Source organism: Euleptes europaea, chromosome 21, assembly GCF_029931775.1.
Source record: "Euleptes europaea isolate rEulEur1 chromosome 21, rEulEur1.hap1, whole genome shotgun sequence".
Taxonomy (NCBI): domain Eukaryota; kingdom Metazoa; phylum Chordata; class Lepidosauria; order Squamata; family Sphaerodactylidae; genus Euleptes; species Euleptes europaea.
This window is the reverse complement of record NC_079332.1, coordinates 2,169,618-2,187,961: the sequence shown is the minus strand read 5'-3', so window position 1 is coordinate 2,187,961 and position 18,344 is coordinate 2,169,618. Positions and strand designations below refer to the sequence as shown.

The 18,344-nt window shown below is 48.0% G+C and overlaps 1 protein-coding gene across 1 annotated transcript in view; it reads left to right on the top strand.

Annotated features, from left to right (window-relative positions):
• The window catches only part of XYLT1 (xylosyltransferase 1), a 165,266-nt gene that overhangs the window by 112,151 nt on the left and 34,771 nt on the right, over nt 1-18,344 (top strand). The window contains exon 4 of the mRNA XM_056866558.1: nt 2,163-2,682. Within this exon, the coding sequence (XP_056722536.1) occupies nt 2,163-2,682 (520 nt within the window). The remainder of the gene's footprint in view (nt 1-2,162; nt 2,683-18,344) is intronic.

The window sequence follows — 18,344 nt, the reverse complement described above, 5'->3', positions numbered from 1 at the left end:
TGCAGTTCCAACATGGCGTGGCGGGCACAGCAGCAAAAGGGCGGTCACAAAAGGGCCACACAACGATTGCCACTGCTTAACTTCAGTAACACAATGCAGATCCTGGTGCTGTGGTTTCAGCCGCTGTGAAAGCAATGTTTTAACAAAAATCTGCACAGCCAATCAAATCTTCAGTAGTCCATTGGGACTACTCGGCAAAAACCCGACCTGACCCTACCCACTTCCTAAGAACATTTGGGAGGTGCCAGAAAAGATGTCGGTGGGCGCTATGGCTTCCACGGGCCCCATGTTGGACCTAGAAAGTGGTGAAAAGACCACCTTCTAGCTATGAAGATGAAGTATCATCCAGTCCAATGGCTTTCTTAGTTTCTAAAAACAGGATGGACTGAGGCACATTTATGCTCCATGTTTTGGGGAGGCACCGCAGCTCAACGGTAGACCATGCAGAAGGTGTGAGGTTCAGTCCCCAGTCTTTCCTGCAGCAGATTTGGGGAAGAACTTAACGCGAAAACACTCCTGAGGAGTAAACTCTTTGGGGAAGGTTCAGATGGGAAACTGATATATGGCCGCGGTCAGCATGTACGGCTTAGCATGGATTTGAACCTGGGTTTGCCGCATCCAAAACCCAGCATTTGAGCTACTGCTCTAAACTGACTTTAGAGTATTGTTCTTCCAATGATAGATGGAAGAAGCCCTCCGGCACTGGCAGGACAACGGTTTCGAGGAGCTGTCGCTTTAACATTGCACGTTTTTATGTTGGGTTTTTTTTTTTTAATGGACAAAACTGGAGACAAGGTTATGTTTTAAATGGGCGGTTGCAATTAGTTCAGTGAGCTGTGTTAGGAACATCTGCTTTTGAGAGACACGGAACGGTTTAGGGCAAGGCAGCTGATAGCAAGTGATGAGCAGATGTTAATTCATAAGAACAGGAGCTGAAAGGGAAATTAATCCCGGCTTTCAGCCTGCCGGATCTTCTCCGTCCACTTTCTCCACAGGCGGGTTTCAGACGACCGAAGGGCCGCTGCAGCAAGCAGCCCTATCGCCATGTGTCCGAGGAGGGTTGCCTTGGCGGGTGAGGCGGCTCTGGGGCAAAGGAACGAACAGCCACTGCCGCTGGGGGAGGGAGGAGGGAACCACCCTTCCTGGTAGCCGTTGGGTGCTGGCAGAGGAGGCTGGGGCCAAAGTAGGGAGTGCCTTGCGGCCATGATGCTAACTGAGGGCCAGACCACACACGTACAGCTGCATACAAAAATAAGCCCCCGTGCAGAGTTGTGAAAATTCAGACGGGGGAAAATGTGCATCTAGATAGCAGCAAATCCAAGGCAAAACCTCCCATGCATAAGCGGGGAGGGAGGGCCTGTGGCTCAGTGGTAGAGCATCTGCTTGGCATGCAGACGGTCCCGTGTTCAACCCCCGGCATCTCCAGTTAAAGGGACTAGGCGAGTAGGTGATGGGAAAGACCCTTGCCTGAGACCCCGGAGAGCCGCTGCCATTCAGAGTAGACAATACTGACTCTGATGGACCGAGGGTCTGATTCAGTATAAGGCAGCTTCATGTGTTCTTGTGTTCAAGTTGGCAGCCATCACCACATCCTGGGGCAGGGAGTTCTACAATTTAACTATGCCCTCCTTGTAGGCTTCCATGAAACATCTCGATGACCACAGGTGGAAACAGGAAACCAAGCTAGATGGACCCTCAGTCTGATCCAGCGAGGGCCCTATAATAGATGTCACTATAGAGGGGTCTTGTTAAAACCAACCACCTCTCCCAGGCCCAGGTAGTCTGTTCTTGCTTCACTCTACCTGCGGAAGCAGCCTTAACTCAACAGATGCTGCAATTTCCCTTCCTGCCTAGGCGCTTGGGGTGACAGCTCATTGAAACTAAAGAGACTAACAAAGGCAAGTAGATGATGTGAAAGACCTCAGTCTGAGACCCTGGAGAGCCGCTGCCAGTCTGAGTAGACAATACTGACTTTGGTGGACCGAGGGTGTGATTCAGTGTAAGGCAGCTTCACGTGTTCATGTGTCCTTCCAAGTGATCACACATGCGCTCTCCCTCCCTTTCCTTATCCCGCTGTTTCCATCCGAATTGCCGAAGGAATTGAAACGAGTCACTCGTTGCGGCTTTTGACGGTGTTCCTTTCCCCCCTCGCTCTTCCGCAGGACGGCTACTTCTCCCACCGCCCCAAAGAGAAAATGCGGACGGACAGCAATAACGAAAACTCCGTCCCGAAGGACTTTGAAAATATTGACAATAGCAATTTTGCGCCCCGGACACAGAAGCAGAAGCGCCAGCCGGAGCTGGTGAAAAAGCCGCTTAGCAAACAGAAAGAGCACTTGAGGAAAAAACTGGAACAGGAGGAGAAAGGGAAGGAGAATTCTCTCCTGGGAAAGGACGCCAACGAAGTGCCGCAGCATAGCAAACAGGCCCCGAAGACCAGCAGCAGCTTCAAGGACATTCACAGATCTCCCAAGCAGCATCACTTCAAAAAGAGCGGGTACGGCTCGCCGGAAATCCGGTACGAGCAGCCGCCCAAATGCGAGATTTCGGGCAAGGAGGCAATATCGGCTTTGTCCAGGGCCAAGTCCAAGCAGTGCCGGCAGGAGATCGCGGAGACGTACTGTCAGCACAAGCAAGGGACGCTGATGCCGGAGAAGGTGGCGCGCTTCTGCCCTCTGGAAGGTAAGCCGGCTTAAGGGGGAAGGGGGTTGTGGAGGCATCTGTTGCTTGGGGTTTCACGCCCGCTGCGTTCTTTGGAGGCGGGACGGTGGATCACGGACAGAGCGCATGCTGTGCAGGCAGAAAGTTAGGGCCCAGGCACAGGGAAAGAGCTTTCTGCGCCTGGACCCTGGAAAGCGTTTGTTTAGTCAGCGTAGACTCATGGCTGAGCAGATGGATCAGCCGCGTGACTCAGAATAAGGCAGCTCTCTATGTTTGTAAGCAGAGATGCAGGGCTGGCATGCAAAGGAACCCATGTTCAGTCCTTGGCGCCTCCGGGTGAAGAATCTCCGGGCTCAAATAGACGAGACAAAGATCACACATCGCTTTCCATCTGTAAAATGACAATTGCAGCCTCAGTGTGTCTTGGGGCAGGGTAGGGAAGGGGTGACAGTGTTTGACCCTTTAACCTCCAGTTGGTTTCACTGTTCAAAACTGGACTTTTTGGTTTGTTGTTCCCCATTTTAAAGGAAAAATTCTGTGTTTTCAAAGGACATGTTTGTTTGTTTTTTGCTTCTCCTTTATAATACACGTGCTTCTTGGGAATAAAATCCAAAGGGTCTTGAACAGAACAGGAAAAAAGCAGGGAAGTTTGGGTTGTTCCTTACCAGCAAAGCTCTGAGCCTATACCAAGCAAATGCGTTATAGCTGCTCACACTTAGTTTGGCCACAGACGTGCTTATGTCTCTTCCGCTTCCTGTCTTTGGGAACTGAACCCAAACAGCATCTCTTCCTCAAAGCAAAGATCACCCCCTTCAGACACACACACTCACGCAGCATACATTTTGAGATTGGTCCCACCCCACACTAGCCATTTTGTAATGGTTCCCACTACCCTTTCTCAAAAATCCCGAAGTTGCACACAGACCTATTAAAGTTGGTAGGCCCCTGTATTAGACCACAGTAGGGTGGCCATTTCCCAGGTCGGGGTGGGGGAACTCTGCTCAACAGGGCGATGCATGTGTGTGTGTTTCAGCATCACCTAAGGAGAGCAACAAAGACAATGAGTGGTCTGGAGACCAAGCCCGATGAGGAAAGGTTGAAGGAGCTGGGTGTGTTTAGCCTGAAGAGGAGAAGACTGAGAGGGGACATGATAACCATCTTCAGATACTTGAAGGGCGGTCATATGGAAGAGGGTGCCGAGTTGTTTTCTGTTGCCCCAGAAGGTCGAACCAGAACCAACGGGTTAAAATTAAATCAGAAGAGTTTCCATCTAGACATTAGGAAGAATTTTCTAACAGTTAGAAGGGTTCCTCAGTGGAACAGGCTTCCTCGGGAAGTGGTGAGCTCTCCTTCCCTGGAGGTTTTTAAGAAGAGGCTAGATGGCCATCTGTCAGCAATGCTGATTCTATGACCTTAGGCAGTTCATGAGACGGAGGGCACCTTGTCCATCTTCTGGGCATGGAGGTAGTTGTGAGTTTCCTGCATTGTGCAGGGGGTTGGACTAGGTGACCGGTGGTCCCTTCCAACTCTGTGATTCTATGATTCTTCCACACCAATGCCACAGCATCACTTCCAGTATGAAGCAGAAGTGATGTCATTGCATCAGCATGATGCTCTAGGATTCGCCCAAAACTCTGTGCTTAGCGAACCCTAGAGCGTTGTGCTGATCCAATCACGTCACTTCCGGTTCTCGGCAGAAATGACATCATGCCACAAGCACAATGCTGATCTGGTAGGTCCCTGCCCCTGCAATCTTCCTCTAAGTGCTGGTGCTGGGTTTGCAACCTTAGAGCATAGAGAATTTGCAGCTGCAAATTTCAGAGTCCGTGCACCAATATACCAAGGCGGGGGAAGAAGGAAAACATTTACCAGCAAAGTGAAGTGAAACCGAGGGCGGCAGGGGAAGGACCAGCATATGGGGAATGACCGAGGATAGGGAATTGTTTCCGGATGTACGAACATAGAAGAAAATCAGCTGATGACGGTGGAGTGGAATTCTTCTCGTCTCAGCTCTTTGATTTGGCTTGATGGCAGCAAAGGGAGAGTCCCCTGGCCAAGGGAAGGAGAGTTGCTAATTTTGGTGGTGGGGAAATTAAAAAAAAACCCAAAAAACCAGAGTCCAGTGGAAGGAACCCAAGAAAGAGGGTAATGAATAACACATGACTCTTTTCGAAATGTTGCTGTTGGGTTGGGGTTAGCTTATTGAAGTAGCTCAGAGTTTCCACTCGAAAGGCGTGATCAAAGAAGCGTTGATGGGACAGGGGGAGGTGGGAGGGGATGGCCTCATTTCCCTCCTGCGTTGAAATGTATGAGTTGTGTCACTGTTCAGATTGCTCGGCACGCATCACGCCCGCTTTCTTTTTTCCAAAAACATCCTAATATTGCCTCATATGTGTATTTGTTTATTTTCAGCGGGGGTCCCCAGAGTATGCAACAGCTTTGGGCTCGTCTGCGGGTGCCCTGGTTTTGTTGTCTGTGGGTGCCCTGGTTTTGTTGCTGGCATGATTGGCAGGAGCCAACAGCTTTACAGACCAGGCACCCATGAGGAATCATAGGGTAATCCCTCCCCCCCGAGAGTCTAGAAATCACCTCTCTCTTACTAAATTTTTTTCCTTTTAACTGATTTTCAATTGCCCTCCACATTCTGTGCCTCCCGAAGCATGCTCAGTTGTCAGGATATGGGGCTGGGGACTGAAAGTGCATTATTCGGCATGTGTGGAAACGTCCCAAGTGGCATGCCCAGAATTTGGTCAAGATTTACAGTCAAGCAGTATGGCTACTCCAATGCAAAACAGCTTTTAAACATCTTCTTAGCTCATAAACAACACGGGAATAAAACAATCAGTATGACCTTCCTCCGTTCCCTGAACTAAAAGGAACCCCTGCTCAATCGGTATCAGGAAATTTTCTTGTCTGCTTCCTTGTAGATAATTTCCCCCCCATCTAATTGAAACGTGTGTTTGATTCCTCCCCCTGTCCCCCGCCTTGATCTTGTAATTTCTTAGACCTTCTTGGACATGCAGGAAAGTCAAATTAATGCACGACATTGAAAACGTTGATAAAATATTAATATTTTACTTTGAAAACAAAAGAACCACTGTAATGGGTCAGTCTGATACCCCGCTGGACTTTTTTTTTTTTTTACTGTTTTTGACACTGACCTGGTCTCTCAGCAGATTTTAGCATCAGAGAGGTCTGGTTCTGATCCAGGAGGGTTGTTCATATGTTCTTCCTAGAAAGGGATGGGGCTCTTTCCACTTTAAAAAAAACCCAACCCTCATCAGGTAGAAATCTAAGCTGCAAACCTTGTCAGTAACATGCTAGGTTTTCACAGGCAGTCTGGATTTGAGGGATCGTTCAGGCGTGCGTTACTCTGCCTCGCTGTGAAATACAGTCCCGGGTGGGAACTGAGAAACTAATAGTGAACTCCAAAGGAGAGTTATACCCTTCTAAGTCCATTGGAGCTTATCACTGTTCAGAGGGAAGGCGGCATGGTATAGCCCGATCTCGTCAGATCTCAGAAGCTAAGCAGGGAAGCTCAGAAGCTTGGAAGACCTCCAAGGAAGAATCTGCAGAGGAAGGCCCTGGCCAACCACGTCTGCTCTCACTTGCCTCAAAAGCCCCATGCTGGGGTCGTCAGCTTCAACTTGACTATGACCGTTGGCAATTCATGAGAGGTAGGGCACCTTGGCCATCTTCTGGGCATGGAGTAGGGGTCACTGGGGGTGTGGGAGGGAGGTAGTTGCAAAATGCCTGCACTGTGAAGGGGTTGGACTAGATGACCCTGGTGGTCCCTTCCAACTCTATGATTCTATGACAGCACTTTACACATACACAACACTTTTTAGGATTGCCTTGTCTGTAAAACAAACATTCAGACCAATGACCTATTAGTCAATTGTACATATATATATAATTGACCTATTAGTCAATTATAATATTTTCCCAAACCAGATTAATAATTTCGGGTGCAAAGTCTGCCTTCCGGGCTCTGAAGCCAAGATCTACAGCACGCCCTTCTATTAATGACTATAGCAGCTAGATATTGAATAGAATGACTCGTCAGAAATCTCAGATGCTCACAATATAGTTATTTTGGCGATTCTACAGGGATGGCTTAAGCGTGCCGTAGCTCTGTACTGCTTGGTGCCAGGTATTGTTGCTTTTAAGGCCTATTTTCTTGTCATTATCCAAAAGGAAAAAAAAAAGATTGCTTTGATTCCCAAGATTAAATTGAATGACGCTATAATGGAAAACTCACAAAGAGTACTCAGTGGACACTTTAACATAGCGGGAAGTTCAGGCTGTAAAGTCCTGCTGTCTCAACATCTTAGATTCCCTTCTCCAAACTGTTTATTGCTGTGATTTGAGAAATACATGGCGGTTTGTAATAACCTATGAAAGTAATGTTGCTTACTGAAAGGACCTGGTGGTTGGTTAATAGCACAGCCCAGGAAGAGTAGAAGAGGAATTTGGCCTGAATGAGGTGGTAGAGTCCTGAGTTGGGCCGCTGTTGGGTAGGGTTGCCAGGTCCCTCTTCACAACCGGTGGGAGGTTTTTGGGGCAGAGTCTGAGGAGGGTGGGGTTTGGGGAGGGGAGGGACTTCAGTGCCATAGAGTCCAATTGACAAAGCGACCATTTTCTCCAGGGGAACTGATCTCTATCAGCTGGAGATCAGTTGTAATAGCAGGAGACTAGTACCTGGAGGTGGGCAACCCTACCGGTGGGGGTGGGTAATATCTAGGAGTGCTTCCATGTTTTAAAAAACAACTTGCAAGCATCAAGGAATGTGCTGGGCTAGAACTTCTCTCCCTAGAGCGCTGGTGTTTTACTTGTGGGGAAGGTGTGTTTTATGTACATGAATGGGGGTAACGTTCAGAACTGGCAATTTCTCCGATCTTCCTTCTGAAAAGTCACAATCCGCTCCTCTTGAGGAATGCCAAGTTTCTCTTTCACTGATCCAGTTATCCTTCACTGGTTTGGAGCAGTGGACTCTGATCTGGAGAGCCGGGTTTGATTCCCCACTCCTCCACACGAAGCCAGCTGGGTGACCTTGGGCTAGTCACAGCTCTCTTAGAGCTCTCTCAGCCCCACTGACCTCACAGGGTGCCTGTTGCGGGAAGGGAAGGTGATTGTAAGCCGGTTTGATTCTTCCTTAAGTGGTAGAGAAAGTCGGCAGATAAAAACCAACTCTTCTTCTTCTTCATCATCATCTGCTCATTTTTTATGCTTGGCAAAAAGTAGTTGAAGAGTTGTTGTCCTTGGCCAGCTGTTGGCTACACAGCCAGCCTGACCTGTGCGGTTTCAGACTGAAACAAGGAGTCCCAAGATAAAAGCTGGGTTTCCGTGCCTGCTTTGATGAAGGAGCAAATTGTTTTGGCTGTGCTCTTATGCCTTGATCGCATTGCACATTTCAGCCTGGTGGATATTAAGTAGAAATCTCTGTGTGCGCATAAAGTTCTTGCATGTGAGAGCTCTCTGTACAGTTCAGTCCAATTGTTTTCTCTTAGTTGTTTCAGGAAGGGCTCCCCTCTCTCCCTGCTGCTCTTAATGCTTTTCATATACTTAAAAGGGGAAAAAAACTTGAAAGTACAATAAAGCAATCCCTTTGTGCACACAGTGGTGAGGCATAATCTACAAGAAGAGGGCAAGAGGAGACCTCAAAACAGAGAGGAGGAGAAGGGAACGGAGCAGGGAAGATGCTGAGCAGTCTCTGGAGGTGGATTTGACAACTTATGGCGATGGGTAGAGGTTCCAGGCAATCCAGTCAATGCCCAGCTCCGGAGCCAAATGGGGATCAGGCCTGGCATCCTTTCCATCCTGGCTGCCCTCAGTGCATCCTGGTGGTGGAGTGATTGGTCCCTGCCCACGGCAGGTTGGACCTGTGGTTGAGGAGCCTCTGGGTGGTCTAGCCCATGGGGTGGCAATTGCCTTCATCAGGAACAATCGGGAGTCGTCCTGGAGTATCAGTAGGGGCAAAGGTGGGCTGAGGAATCTGCCTGCCGTAGTGTAGAACTGGAAAGATCTGGGAGGGGCCGTGGTTCAGTGGTAGAGCCTCTGCTTGGCATGCAGAAGGTCCCGGGTTCAATCCCTGGCAACTCCAGTTAAAGGGACCAGGCAAGTAGCTGATGTGAAAGACCTCTGCCTGAGACCCTGGAGAGCCGCTACCAGCCTGAGTAGACAATACTGACTTTGATGGACCAAGGGTCTGGTTCAGTATCAGGGAGAGGGGCTGGATGAAAATATAACAAATAGGTAATGGGTCAGGAGAACCCTGGGGAGGAGATGTCTGTTACCACTGAGAGCGACCATGTTCGTGTCAGCATCACTGCCCGTTTCCTTGGCGCGTTAAGGGATTTGAAAGATTCCCATTTTGTCCTGTCTCAGGGGATAATTGATAGTCCAGATAACTAAGTAGAGGATAATAGTTAGTATTAATTCCTGCTCTCATGCTGGTAGCAAATTAGCTTTGCTCGACTCTGTCATATGTCCTCAGCAGGCATATGTGTAATTAAAAGGACAGCGCGGTGGGTTCACAGAAGTGCAGGAATTTTCTTCGCTGTAAAATGCCCATATGTTCCTTTGGGATGGCAACATATCTGAGGTCTCACTAAATATACTTGCAAGTTTGCATGGATTGTTTTGTTTTTAAGCATTCTTCTAATCCAAAGCAATGTTCATCCTCCTTTTACCAAAAATTGATCTTTTTTTTAGCATGTTCATGGTGTGAAATAGCCATTTGGGGGTGTGTGTGTATGAAAATGATTGCGGGAGGCTCTTGTCTTCAACTCATTGGTTCTCCCCTGTCTGCATCTGTTTGGTGGGGAATAAAGGAATAGAATGCATCCTCGTGGCAAGACTTTACCTCATTATGGGATGTGAATTAGGGATGCGCCAGGTTGTGGAGTGCTTTCTCTCCCCTTCTAACTGTATTTGCAGATTTGTGTGTGTGTGTACGTTTTTCTTTTCTTTTATAGCTTTTTATGATGGTTCCCTGACTCTGTATGTGATTTGTGTGATTTGCCCCTTTTTCGTCCTGTGTTATTATCCAATGATTCTTATTGTTCAAAATTCTGAGCCGTCTCAACTTTTACGTCCGATGTTAAAAAAGGGGGTTGCTGTTTTCTAAAAGGTTCTGAAGTAGCCTTTGGTTCCCTTTGGAGGATAAAGCAGCAGAGTTTTGTTCATAAATGCACAAGGTAGACCACAGTCCACAGCTCTCTCTGCATGCTTCTTTCTGTATTATTATTTTTTGGACGTCAAGTCGCATCTGACTTATGGAGACCCTGTAGAGCTTTCCAGGCAAGAGACGTTCAGAGGTGGTTTGCCGTTGCCTGCCTCCTTGTCATGCCCCTGGTATTCCCTGGAGGTCTCCCATCCAAATACTTGCTGGGGTCAGGGAGGAGAGTTTGTGACTGGTCCAAGGTCACCCAGCAAGTTTCCATGACAGAGTGGAGATTTGAACCTGGGTTCCCCAGGTCCTAGTCCAACACCTTAACCGCTGCTCCAGGCTTGGCTCTCTTCTTTCTCTATTACAAACTGTATTTGCCCCCTCTCCCCTCAGCTGGAAGGGGTCCCCTTCTCCAAGCTCTCCTGGGGGGGTGGTTATCTTCTAGCAATTATCCCCCTTTGAGGAAGATCAGTTCATCGTTCTGAGTCATCAGCATAACAAAGCAAATGGTCAGCCAGCGCCTGCAACATTACAGACAAAATCCCTTTTAACCCCCAAACCTTGATCTGCTCTCATTATTGACTTCGATTTTACTATCAAAGTTTATGGTGAACTAAATCTTCCAGAAAGCTGATAGGAAGAAAGTAGATTCCTTTGAAAGGTGGTGTTGGGGGAGAGTGTTACGGATACCCTGGACCGCCAAAAAAACAAATCAGTGGGTTTTAGATCAAATCAAGCCTGAACTGACCCTAGAAGCTAAAATGACTAAACTGAGGCTGTCGTACTTTGGTCACATCATGAGAAGACAAGGGTCACTGGAAAAGACAACCATGCTAGGAAAAGTTGAGGGCAGCAGGAAAAGCGGAAGACCCAGCAAGAGATGGATGGACTCAATAAAGGAAGCCACGGCCCTCAATTTGCAAGATCTGAGCAAGGCTGTCAAAGATAGGACACTTTGGAGGACATTGATTCATAGGGTCGCCATGAGTCGGACGCGACTTGACAGCACTTAACACACACACACACAAGTCTTCCACTGTGATTTTGAAAGGGAGGTGGTGGAGGAATCTGAAATGAATGTTGTCCTCCTTGTATGTCTGATCTCTGCCAGATCCTGTGGCTGAATCACACCCTATACGAGGGGCATCTTCCTTTAATCTGGTTTCTGGCATTTTAAGGCAGCAGCGCTACATGTCAGTATGACTCTGAGCTTTTACGCGGCCTTTCCAAACTCCCCGAATCCAACATCAGCCATTATGGAGTCTTTCTAAACAGGCCGAACTAAGGGTCCATAAAATTTGCTTGTTTGTACAGTTGTTAGTAGCCTTTTCAACTGTAAAAGGCTCCCGAAGCACTTTGAAAAATGGAAGAATGATTAACGTTACCCTTGTTCTGCCTCTGGGGGAATAGATGCAGTAGTAGCCCTGAACATTGAAATGAACATCAGGGGAGAGCAGCAGATACAAGCATGCCGTTTCTACCTCCCTCCCACACACCACCGCCCGTTTGTGAGTGACGTCTACACATGCAGACTCTACCCCTGGGGCTGGGAACACTGCTTTTTCAAATGTTCCCAGTCATGGGGGACTGAACTGGCACATGTGCATTGCTACATGGGAGGATGTACATGTGAGGGGCTGTGGCTCAGTGATAGAGCCCACCACCTCCCGAGGAAGCCTGTTCCACTGAGGAACCGCTCTAAACTGTCAGAAAGTTCTTCCTAATCATAGAGGCATAGAGTTGGAAGGGATCACCAGGGTCATCTAGTCCAACCCCCTGCACAATGCAGGGAATTCACAACTACCTCCCCCCCACACCCTAGTGTGACCCCTACTCCATGCCCAGAAGATGGCCAAGGTGCCCTCCCTCTCATGAAATGCCTACGGTCATAGAATCAGCATTGCTGACAGATGGCCATCTAGCCTCTGCGTCAAAACCACCAGGGAAGGAGCGCTCACCACCTCCCGAGGAAGCCTGTTCCACTGAGGAACCGCTCTGTTAGAAAATTCTTCCTAATGTCTAGACATTGGAGAGATTGATTATTATTTTTGGCATTGTGCCTGCTTTACAACTGTCGTGGCTGACTTTTTCCACTGGGGAGGTGGCGCGATTCACTCGTTCTCCTATGAAATAGCCACACAGCCAATCCTGTATGGGCATTTACTTACAATTTGAAAAGGTTGCATTGAAATAAGATATATTTAGTTTCGGGGGGAACAGCGGCTTCAGCCCCGAACTGAAAAGCCGAAAAACACGGCTGCCAGTATCTTATTTAATACAGTGTTTAGCAGATGCAGAGCCGATCATTTTGAAGCATAGAATTGGAGATATGATTTTTCCTGCGAGCCTTAATTGGATTAGTGGGATCATATTAAAGATATATCGACTGGGCTGTGTTTATAGGATTATTCGGGCCTGGTTCCTCTCCCTGCCCCTTTTGTGTCGTAGCTAATCCCCTCGACGGAGATCTGCTTTAGAACAAAGCGCAGCCAGGCAAGCAGGACGCGAGCGCGGCTCCCATCTGTTTTTACGCCGCCGACACTGAACCTGAATTTGACGGTGGCGTTGCGGCTCCAGAGCCCCCTGCCTGTGCCGCGGCGGATGCCCGGCTTATTTTATACTTTGCCCTCGACCAGGTGTTCCGGATTGTCACACGTTATTGCACACAGCCGGAGTGGCTATTAAAAGTCATTTCGACGTGAGTAGGTACATAATTATCAGAACGTTTCCGCCAGGCACTCAGCTTCCTACAGAGAAGCTTTGCTCAGAATACCTTTTTCATATTGTGCATGTTGGGTGCTGTCAAGTCACGGCGGACTTGTGGCCACCCTGTAGGGTTTTCAAGGCAAGAGGCATTCGGAGGTAGCTTGCCATTGCCTGCCTCCGCGTCATGACCCTGGTATTCCTTGGAGGTCTCCCATCCAAATACTCAGCTTCCTACAGAGAAGCTTTGCTCAGAATACCTTTTTCATATTGTGCATGTTGGGTGCTGTCAAGTCACGGCGGACTTGTGGCCACCCTGTAGGGTTTTCAAGGCAAGAGGCATTCAGAGGTAGCTTGCCATTGCCTGCCTCCGCGTCATGACCCTGGTATTCCATGGAGGTCTCCCATCCAAATACTCAGCTTCCTACAGAGAAGCTTTGCTCAGAATACCTTTTTCATATTGTGCATGTTGGGTGCTGTCAAGTCACGGCGGACTTGTGGCCACCCTGTAGGGTTTTCAAGGCAAGAGGCATTCGGGGGTAGCTTGCCATTGCCTGCCTCCGCGTCACGACCCTGGTATTCCTTGGAGGTCCCCCATCCAAATACTAGTCAGGGCCAACCCTGCTTAGCTTCTGAGAACTGACGAGATCAGGCTAGCCTGGAGCTGTCCAGGTCAGGGTGTGTGTGCTTGTGTGTTAGGGTTGCCAACCTCCAGGTAATGGAACAGTATAGTACAAAATGACAATAACTATATTGTGTTTGAACATGCAAAAACAAGCAAGTGGGAATACACACAAGTAGCACATAACAAATATATACAAAATATACAATCAATGTTCGATGCAGTCTCAATGCAATATAGTTTTCTTATATATTTGTAGGAATTCTCATTAAAAATGTCCATTAGGTACATGTATGAATAATCATTGGATCTTCATAATAGAAGGTCACCTTCTATTGTGAAGATCCAATGATTGTATATTTTGTATATATTTGCTATAAGTGCTACTTGTGTGTATTCCCACTTGCTTGTTTTTGCATGTTCAAACACAATATAGTTGTTGTCATTTTGTACTAGACTGTTCCTGTGCTGTTTTCCAAACCTTGCGGCATTGGCACGGAAGTGCTTTGATTTTGGGTTGTAACCTCCAGGTAATAGCTGGAGATCTCCTGGAAGAAGAAGAAGGAGAAGAAGAAGAAGAAGCAGCGGTTTTTATGTGGCGACTTTCTCTACCACTTAAGGGAGACTCAAACCGGCTTACAATCTCCTTCCCTTCCCCTCCCCACAACAGACACCCTGTGAGGTAGGTGGGGTGGAGGAAGTAGACAGAAAGAGTCTTTTCTCCATCTCCAATAGTACTAAAACTCCGGGGCACCAGATGAGACTGATACAGCATGGAGGAGCTGAAGTCCTCTTTTACTCAACAATTTATTCAGCTGTGAGATTCACTGCCAGGGGAGGTAGAGATGGCCGTGAGCATAGATGGGGGTGGATTTGGATGACAGCGGCTTGAGGGAGCCCAGGTGAACCGTTGGGTGCGCTGCCCATCTCCTTCGCAACGAGCCATTGCACCCTTCTGTCCCAATCGGTGCAAAGCTCGCATCCACGAAATACATTTTTGTCCTAGATCTCCTGGCACTGCAATTCGATATAATCCAGCCAGGACAGAAGAGCGCTGTTTTGTTATTCATGTGTTGTTGTAATTCAGCACACACACACACCCTATGAGTAATCTTCTAAAGCCTGCCAAAAGAGCCAATGTTAATTGCTTGCGCTAGAATGTATTTGCTGTTGGAAATGTCACACCATAAATTATATTTCAGTTCTCCATCTGACAAGTAATCTACCTAAAGTAAATTGGTCCCTTTCCCACTCTCCTTCCGTGAATCTGAAAATGCACGACATTTGCATGATCTTTCCTTTGTTATCGATGGTGGTAGCTCCCCTCCAACACTTGTTCTTTTACCCTTACAAAAACAGGCAAATCAATATTGAATTAACTAATATATAATTATAACTAGCCAACTTAAGTGTCCCAGGTGTCTTCTGCAGAACCAGGGGGTGTCAGATCTTGAACACATGAACATGTGAAGCTGCCTTATACTGAACTTGGCCATTGGTCCATCGAAGTCAGTATTGTCTACTCAGACCGGCAGCAGCTCTCCAGGGTCTCAGGCACAGAGGTCTTTCCCATCACCTACTTGCCTGGTCCCTTTAACTGGAGATGCCGGGGATTGAACCTGGGACCTCCTGCATACCAAGCAGATGCTCTACCACTGAGCCACGGCCCCTCCCATTGAGAGTGTGCTTTTATTTTATTTTTATTGCTGTAACCCCCCTCATCAGTAGTATTTTTTTTTTAAAGTGTGGGACATAAACATCTTAAATAAATCGCAGCCCTAGTTGATTTATGAATAAGGAGCTAAAGAGTTCCACACCTGTTTAGCGCTTGTTTTGATGCAGAGAATTTCCATTAATTCAGGAAAATCCAATTCCGTGCAATGGCAGGACCTCTCTGCAGTTACAGGAGATGCCTGGATCGCACGCGGGTCGCATTTCCCATGTCTTTTCTATGGATCTTCTGCCCTCGTTGAGCTAGACTGTCGGCAAAGAATCCTCTTCAAGTGGATCCCAGTGGCCAGACGAGAAGGGAGAGGGGAAACCATATTATCAATCAGCCAGGCTATTAATGCTCCTGAAAGAGAGCAAAGTGAGAGCATGGAATCAATGAAGATTATTCTCAGGCTCTAATTTGGGCCCTTTGCCTTGAAAAACCCTCTCCCTCCCTTCCAGTAGCACCTACCTGGGGTTTTGTTATATGCACCAATATTGTTACCTTCTCAGTTAATTTACATTGGCTTTGATGCTTCGGAGACCAAGGTTCACTTCTCACGGCTGCTGCTGCTTTGAAGGTTTAGAGCCTTAAAATGGATTAAGGAGATCAAAGGAGTGGGATGCAGATTTGTATCAGGACGAGGGAACTTCCTTTTGGGTAAGGTTGCTGCGAGCCAGCGTGGCGCAGTGGTTAAGAGCGGCGGACTCTAATCTGGAGAACCGGGTTCGATTCCCCACTCCTCCACACGAAGCCTGCCGGGTGGCCTTGAGCCAGTCGCAGTTCTCTCCGAACGCCTCTTGTTCAAATAATTAAATGGTGGGGAGGGTGCCAACCCCATGGGAAAGGTTTTCCGTCACTTGGGTCATTTATAGGGTTGCCAAGCTCCAGGTAAGAGCCCCGTGGCGCAGAGTGGTAAGCTGCAGTACAGCAGTCCAAGCTCTGCTCACGACCTGAGCTCGATCCCGACGGAAGTTGGTTTCAGGTCACCGGCTCAAGGTTGACTCCACCTTCCACCCTTTCGAGGTCGGTAAAAGGAGTACCCAGTTTGCTGGGGGTAAAGGGAAGACGACTGGGGGAGGCACTGGCAAACCACCCCGTAAACAAAGTCTGCCTAGTAAACATCGGGATGCGACATCACCCCATGGGTCTGGAATGACCCGGTGCTTGCACAGGGGACCTTTACCTTTTACAACCTCCAGGTAGTAGCTGGAGATTTCCCGCTATTACAACTGACCTCCAGCCGATAGAGATCAGTTCCCCTGGAGAAAGTGGCCGCTTTGGCAATCGGACGTGGCATTGAAGTCCCTCCCCAAACCCCGCCCTCCTCAGGCCCCGCCCCCAAAATCTCCAGGTGTTTCCCAACCTGGAGCTGGCAACCCTAGTTATTTAATCTCCTCTGTAGCTGCTGAAGGACAGGCAAATAATCTTTCCCCGGAGGCTTCCTAAAGGCACCTCGTCTATAAAACAAACAGGATCCTTGCAAAGCCATTTCATATTCACTGTGACAGCGCTGATTGTGATGAACTAATTAGCCGTTAAGTGGTGTTAGGTATTTTTTTTAATGGGAAATTCATACTAATTCTGCCTTAATGAATGTACTGTTACTTTAAAGTGTTATTTGTTTATGCCTATGAGTCAATAAGGAGCACGCGGGTGGAGGGAGACATACACACGCCAGGCTCTCCTGCTTCTCCAAAGCAAGGAAATAATTGTGATTTGTCTCCGAGGAACGATAGCATCTTCTTAATTAGAAATGTCAAAAAAAGCAAGTTTGCTATTAAGATTATTGGCCCGGCAAGATGGTTATCATAGTAAATTAGATTTCAGTATCTCTGTTTTTCGCTGGTTCGTGTCGCCGCGCCGCATCCTGGTTATTAGCCAGCGATTTGTAAAACATGAAAACGATCTTGGTAATTGCTTGCGCCGATAAAATTTCAAAGAACGTGGTGTTTAAAAAACAAACAAACGCGGGCTGCTCCTTTGCAAAAAGAAATGCTCCCTGGTTTGATAAGCAATGACACTTGTTGCTATCCAGGTAATCAATCATCGGAGGATGGCATCTTCAAATGAACGCAGGTGACGGGCATCCTGATGTAAACCTGAGTGGTTTTGCACAGCCGTTTTGAGGCAGAGCGATAGGAGTACGTAAGGCTGGTTCTTCTCCATTGGGCATTACCAAATCTTGCCCCCCCCCCCCGCATTAATCTTGCAGCATGAAGAGGAGAGAGTAAGAATTTCCTTGCTGGATCGGACCACAGCTCCTTTCGTGGCGGTTCTCAAGGCAAGCGACGTTGGGAGGTGGTTTGCCATTGCCTGCCTCCACATGAGCTGGGATGGTTCAAAGAGAACCGTGACTGGCCCGGGGCCACCCAGCAGGCTTCATGCGGAGGAGTGGGGAATCGAACCTAGTTCTCCAGATTAAAGTCCGCTGCTCTTACCACTATACTACGCTGGGTCTCCTGCCAAAAGCTAGCGCATGATAATAGGAGCTAGACGTTTTCTTTTCACATCAACAGACACTTCGACGCAACATAATGAAATAGATTGTTCTGCAGCAAGGTGAGGTGTAGTGTAGGGGTTAAGGTGTTGGACCTGGGAAAACCAGGCTCAAATCCCCACTCCTGCCGTGGAAACTCACTGGGTGACCTTGGGCCAGTCACACACACTCAGCCCCGACCCTGGCAAGTGTTGGGATGGGTCACCTCCAAGGAATACCAGGGGCCATGACGTGGAGGCAGGCAATGGCCAACCACCTCCGAACGTCTCTTGCCTTGAAAACCCGTACAGCGTTGCCATAAGTCATCTGTGACTTCACGACAGCAACAACAAAAACTCTCCAGCTCTTCTTTTTTTCATCATTTTTTCCCTCCTCCCTGCTAATTTTTCCAATAAGTGAAAGCGGATTCCAAACGTCTGTGCTGCTAGCATCCGGACAGGAGATTTCCACTCAGAATGGAAGATCTCAGGAACAATCTGTCTCCGCTCAGTATGGAAGAACTTCAATACAATCTGTCTCTTTTAATGTCCGTTCACTTCCTTGTCCTGATGCTTCCCACCCACACGGCATTGATTTGCGCTCATGAATTACTTGGGCTTCAAATGTTGCAGGGGTGAAGGGGAAGAAAGATGAGGCTCGTGAATTACTCTAGGAAGCGTTAGAATGAAATGCATTAAGGAGCGTCTGTTGAAACAAAGCTTAAGAGTGTACGACGACTCAAACCCCACTGGGGCTATCCACTCTCTAGGTTGCTTAGGCAAGCTCCTAGATCTCATCAGCAGCCTCCTTTCTTCCAGATTCACTTCGAAGGGTCATGATGAGGTTAGTAAAATGAACCTGCATGAAAAACTGGTATCCAAAGGGTCATGATGAGGTTAGTAAAATGAACCTGCATGAAAAACTGGTATCCGGTGGGACAGACCAATGGAGCAATGCTCTGACTTGGTGTAAGGCGTCTTCTGATGTTTCTATGGCT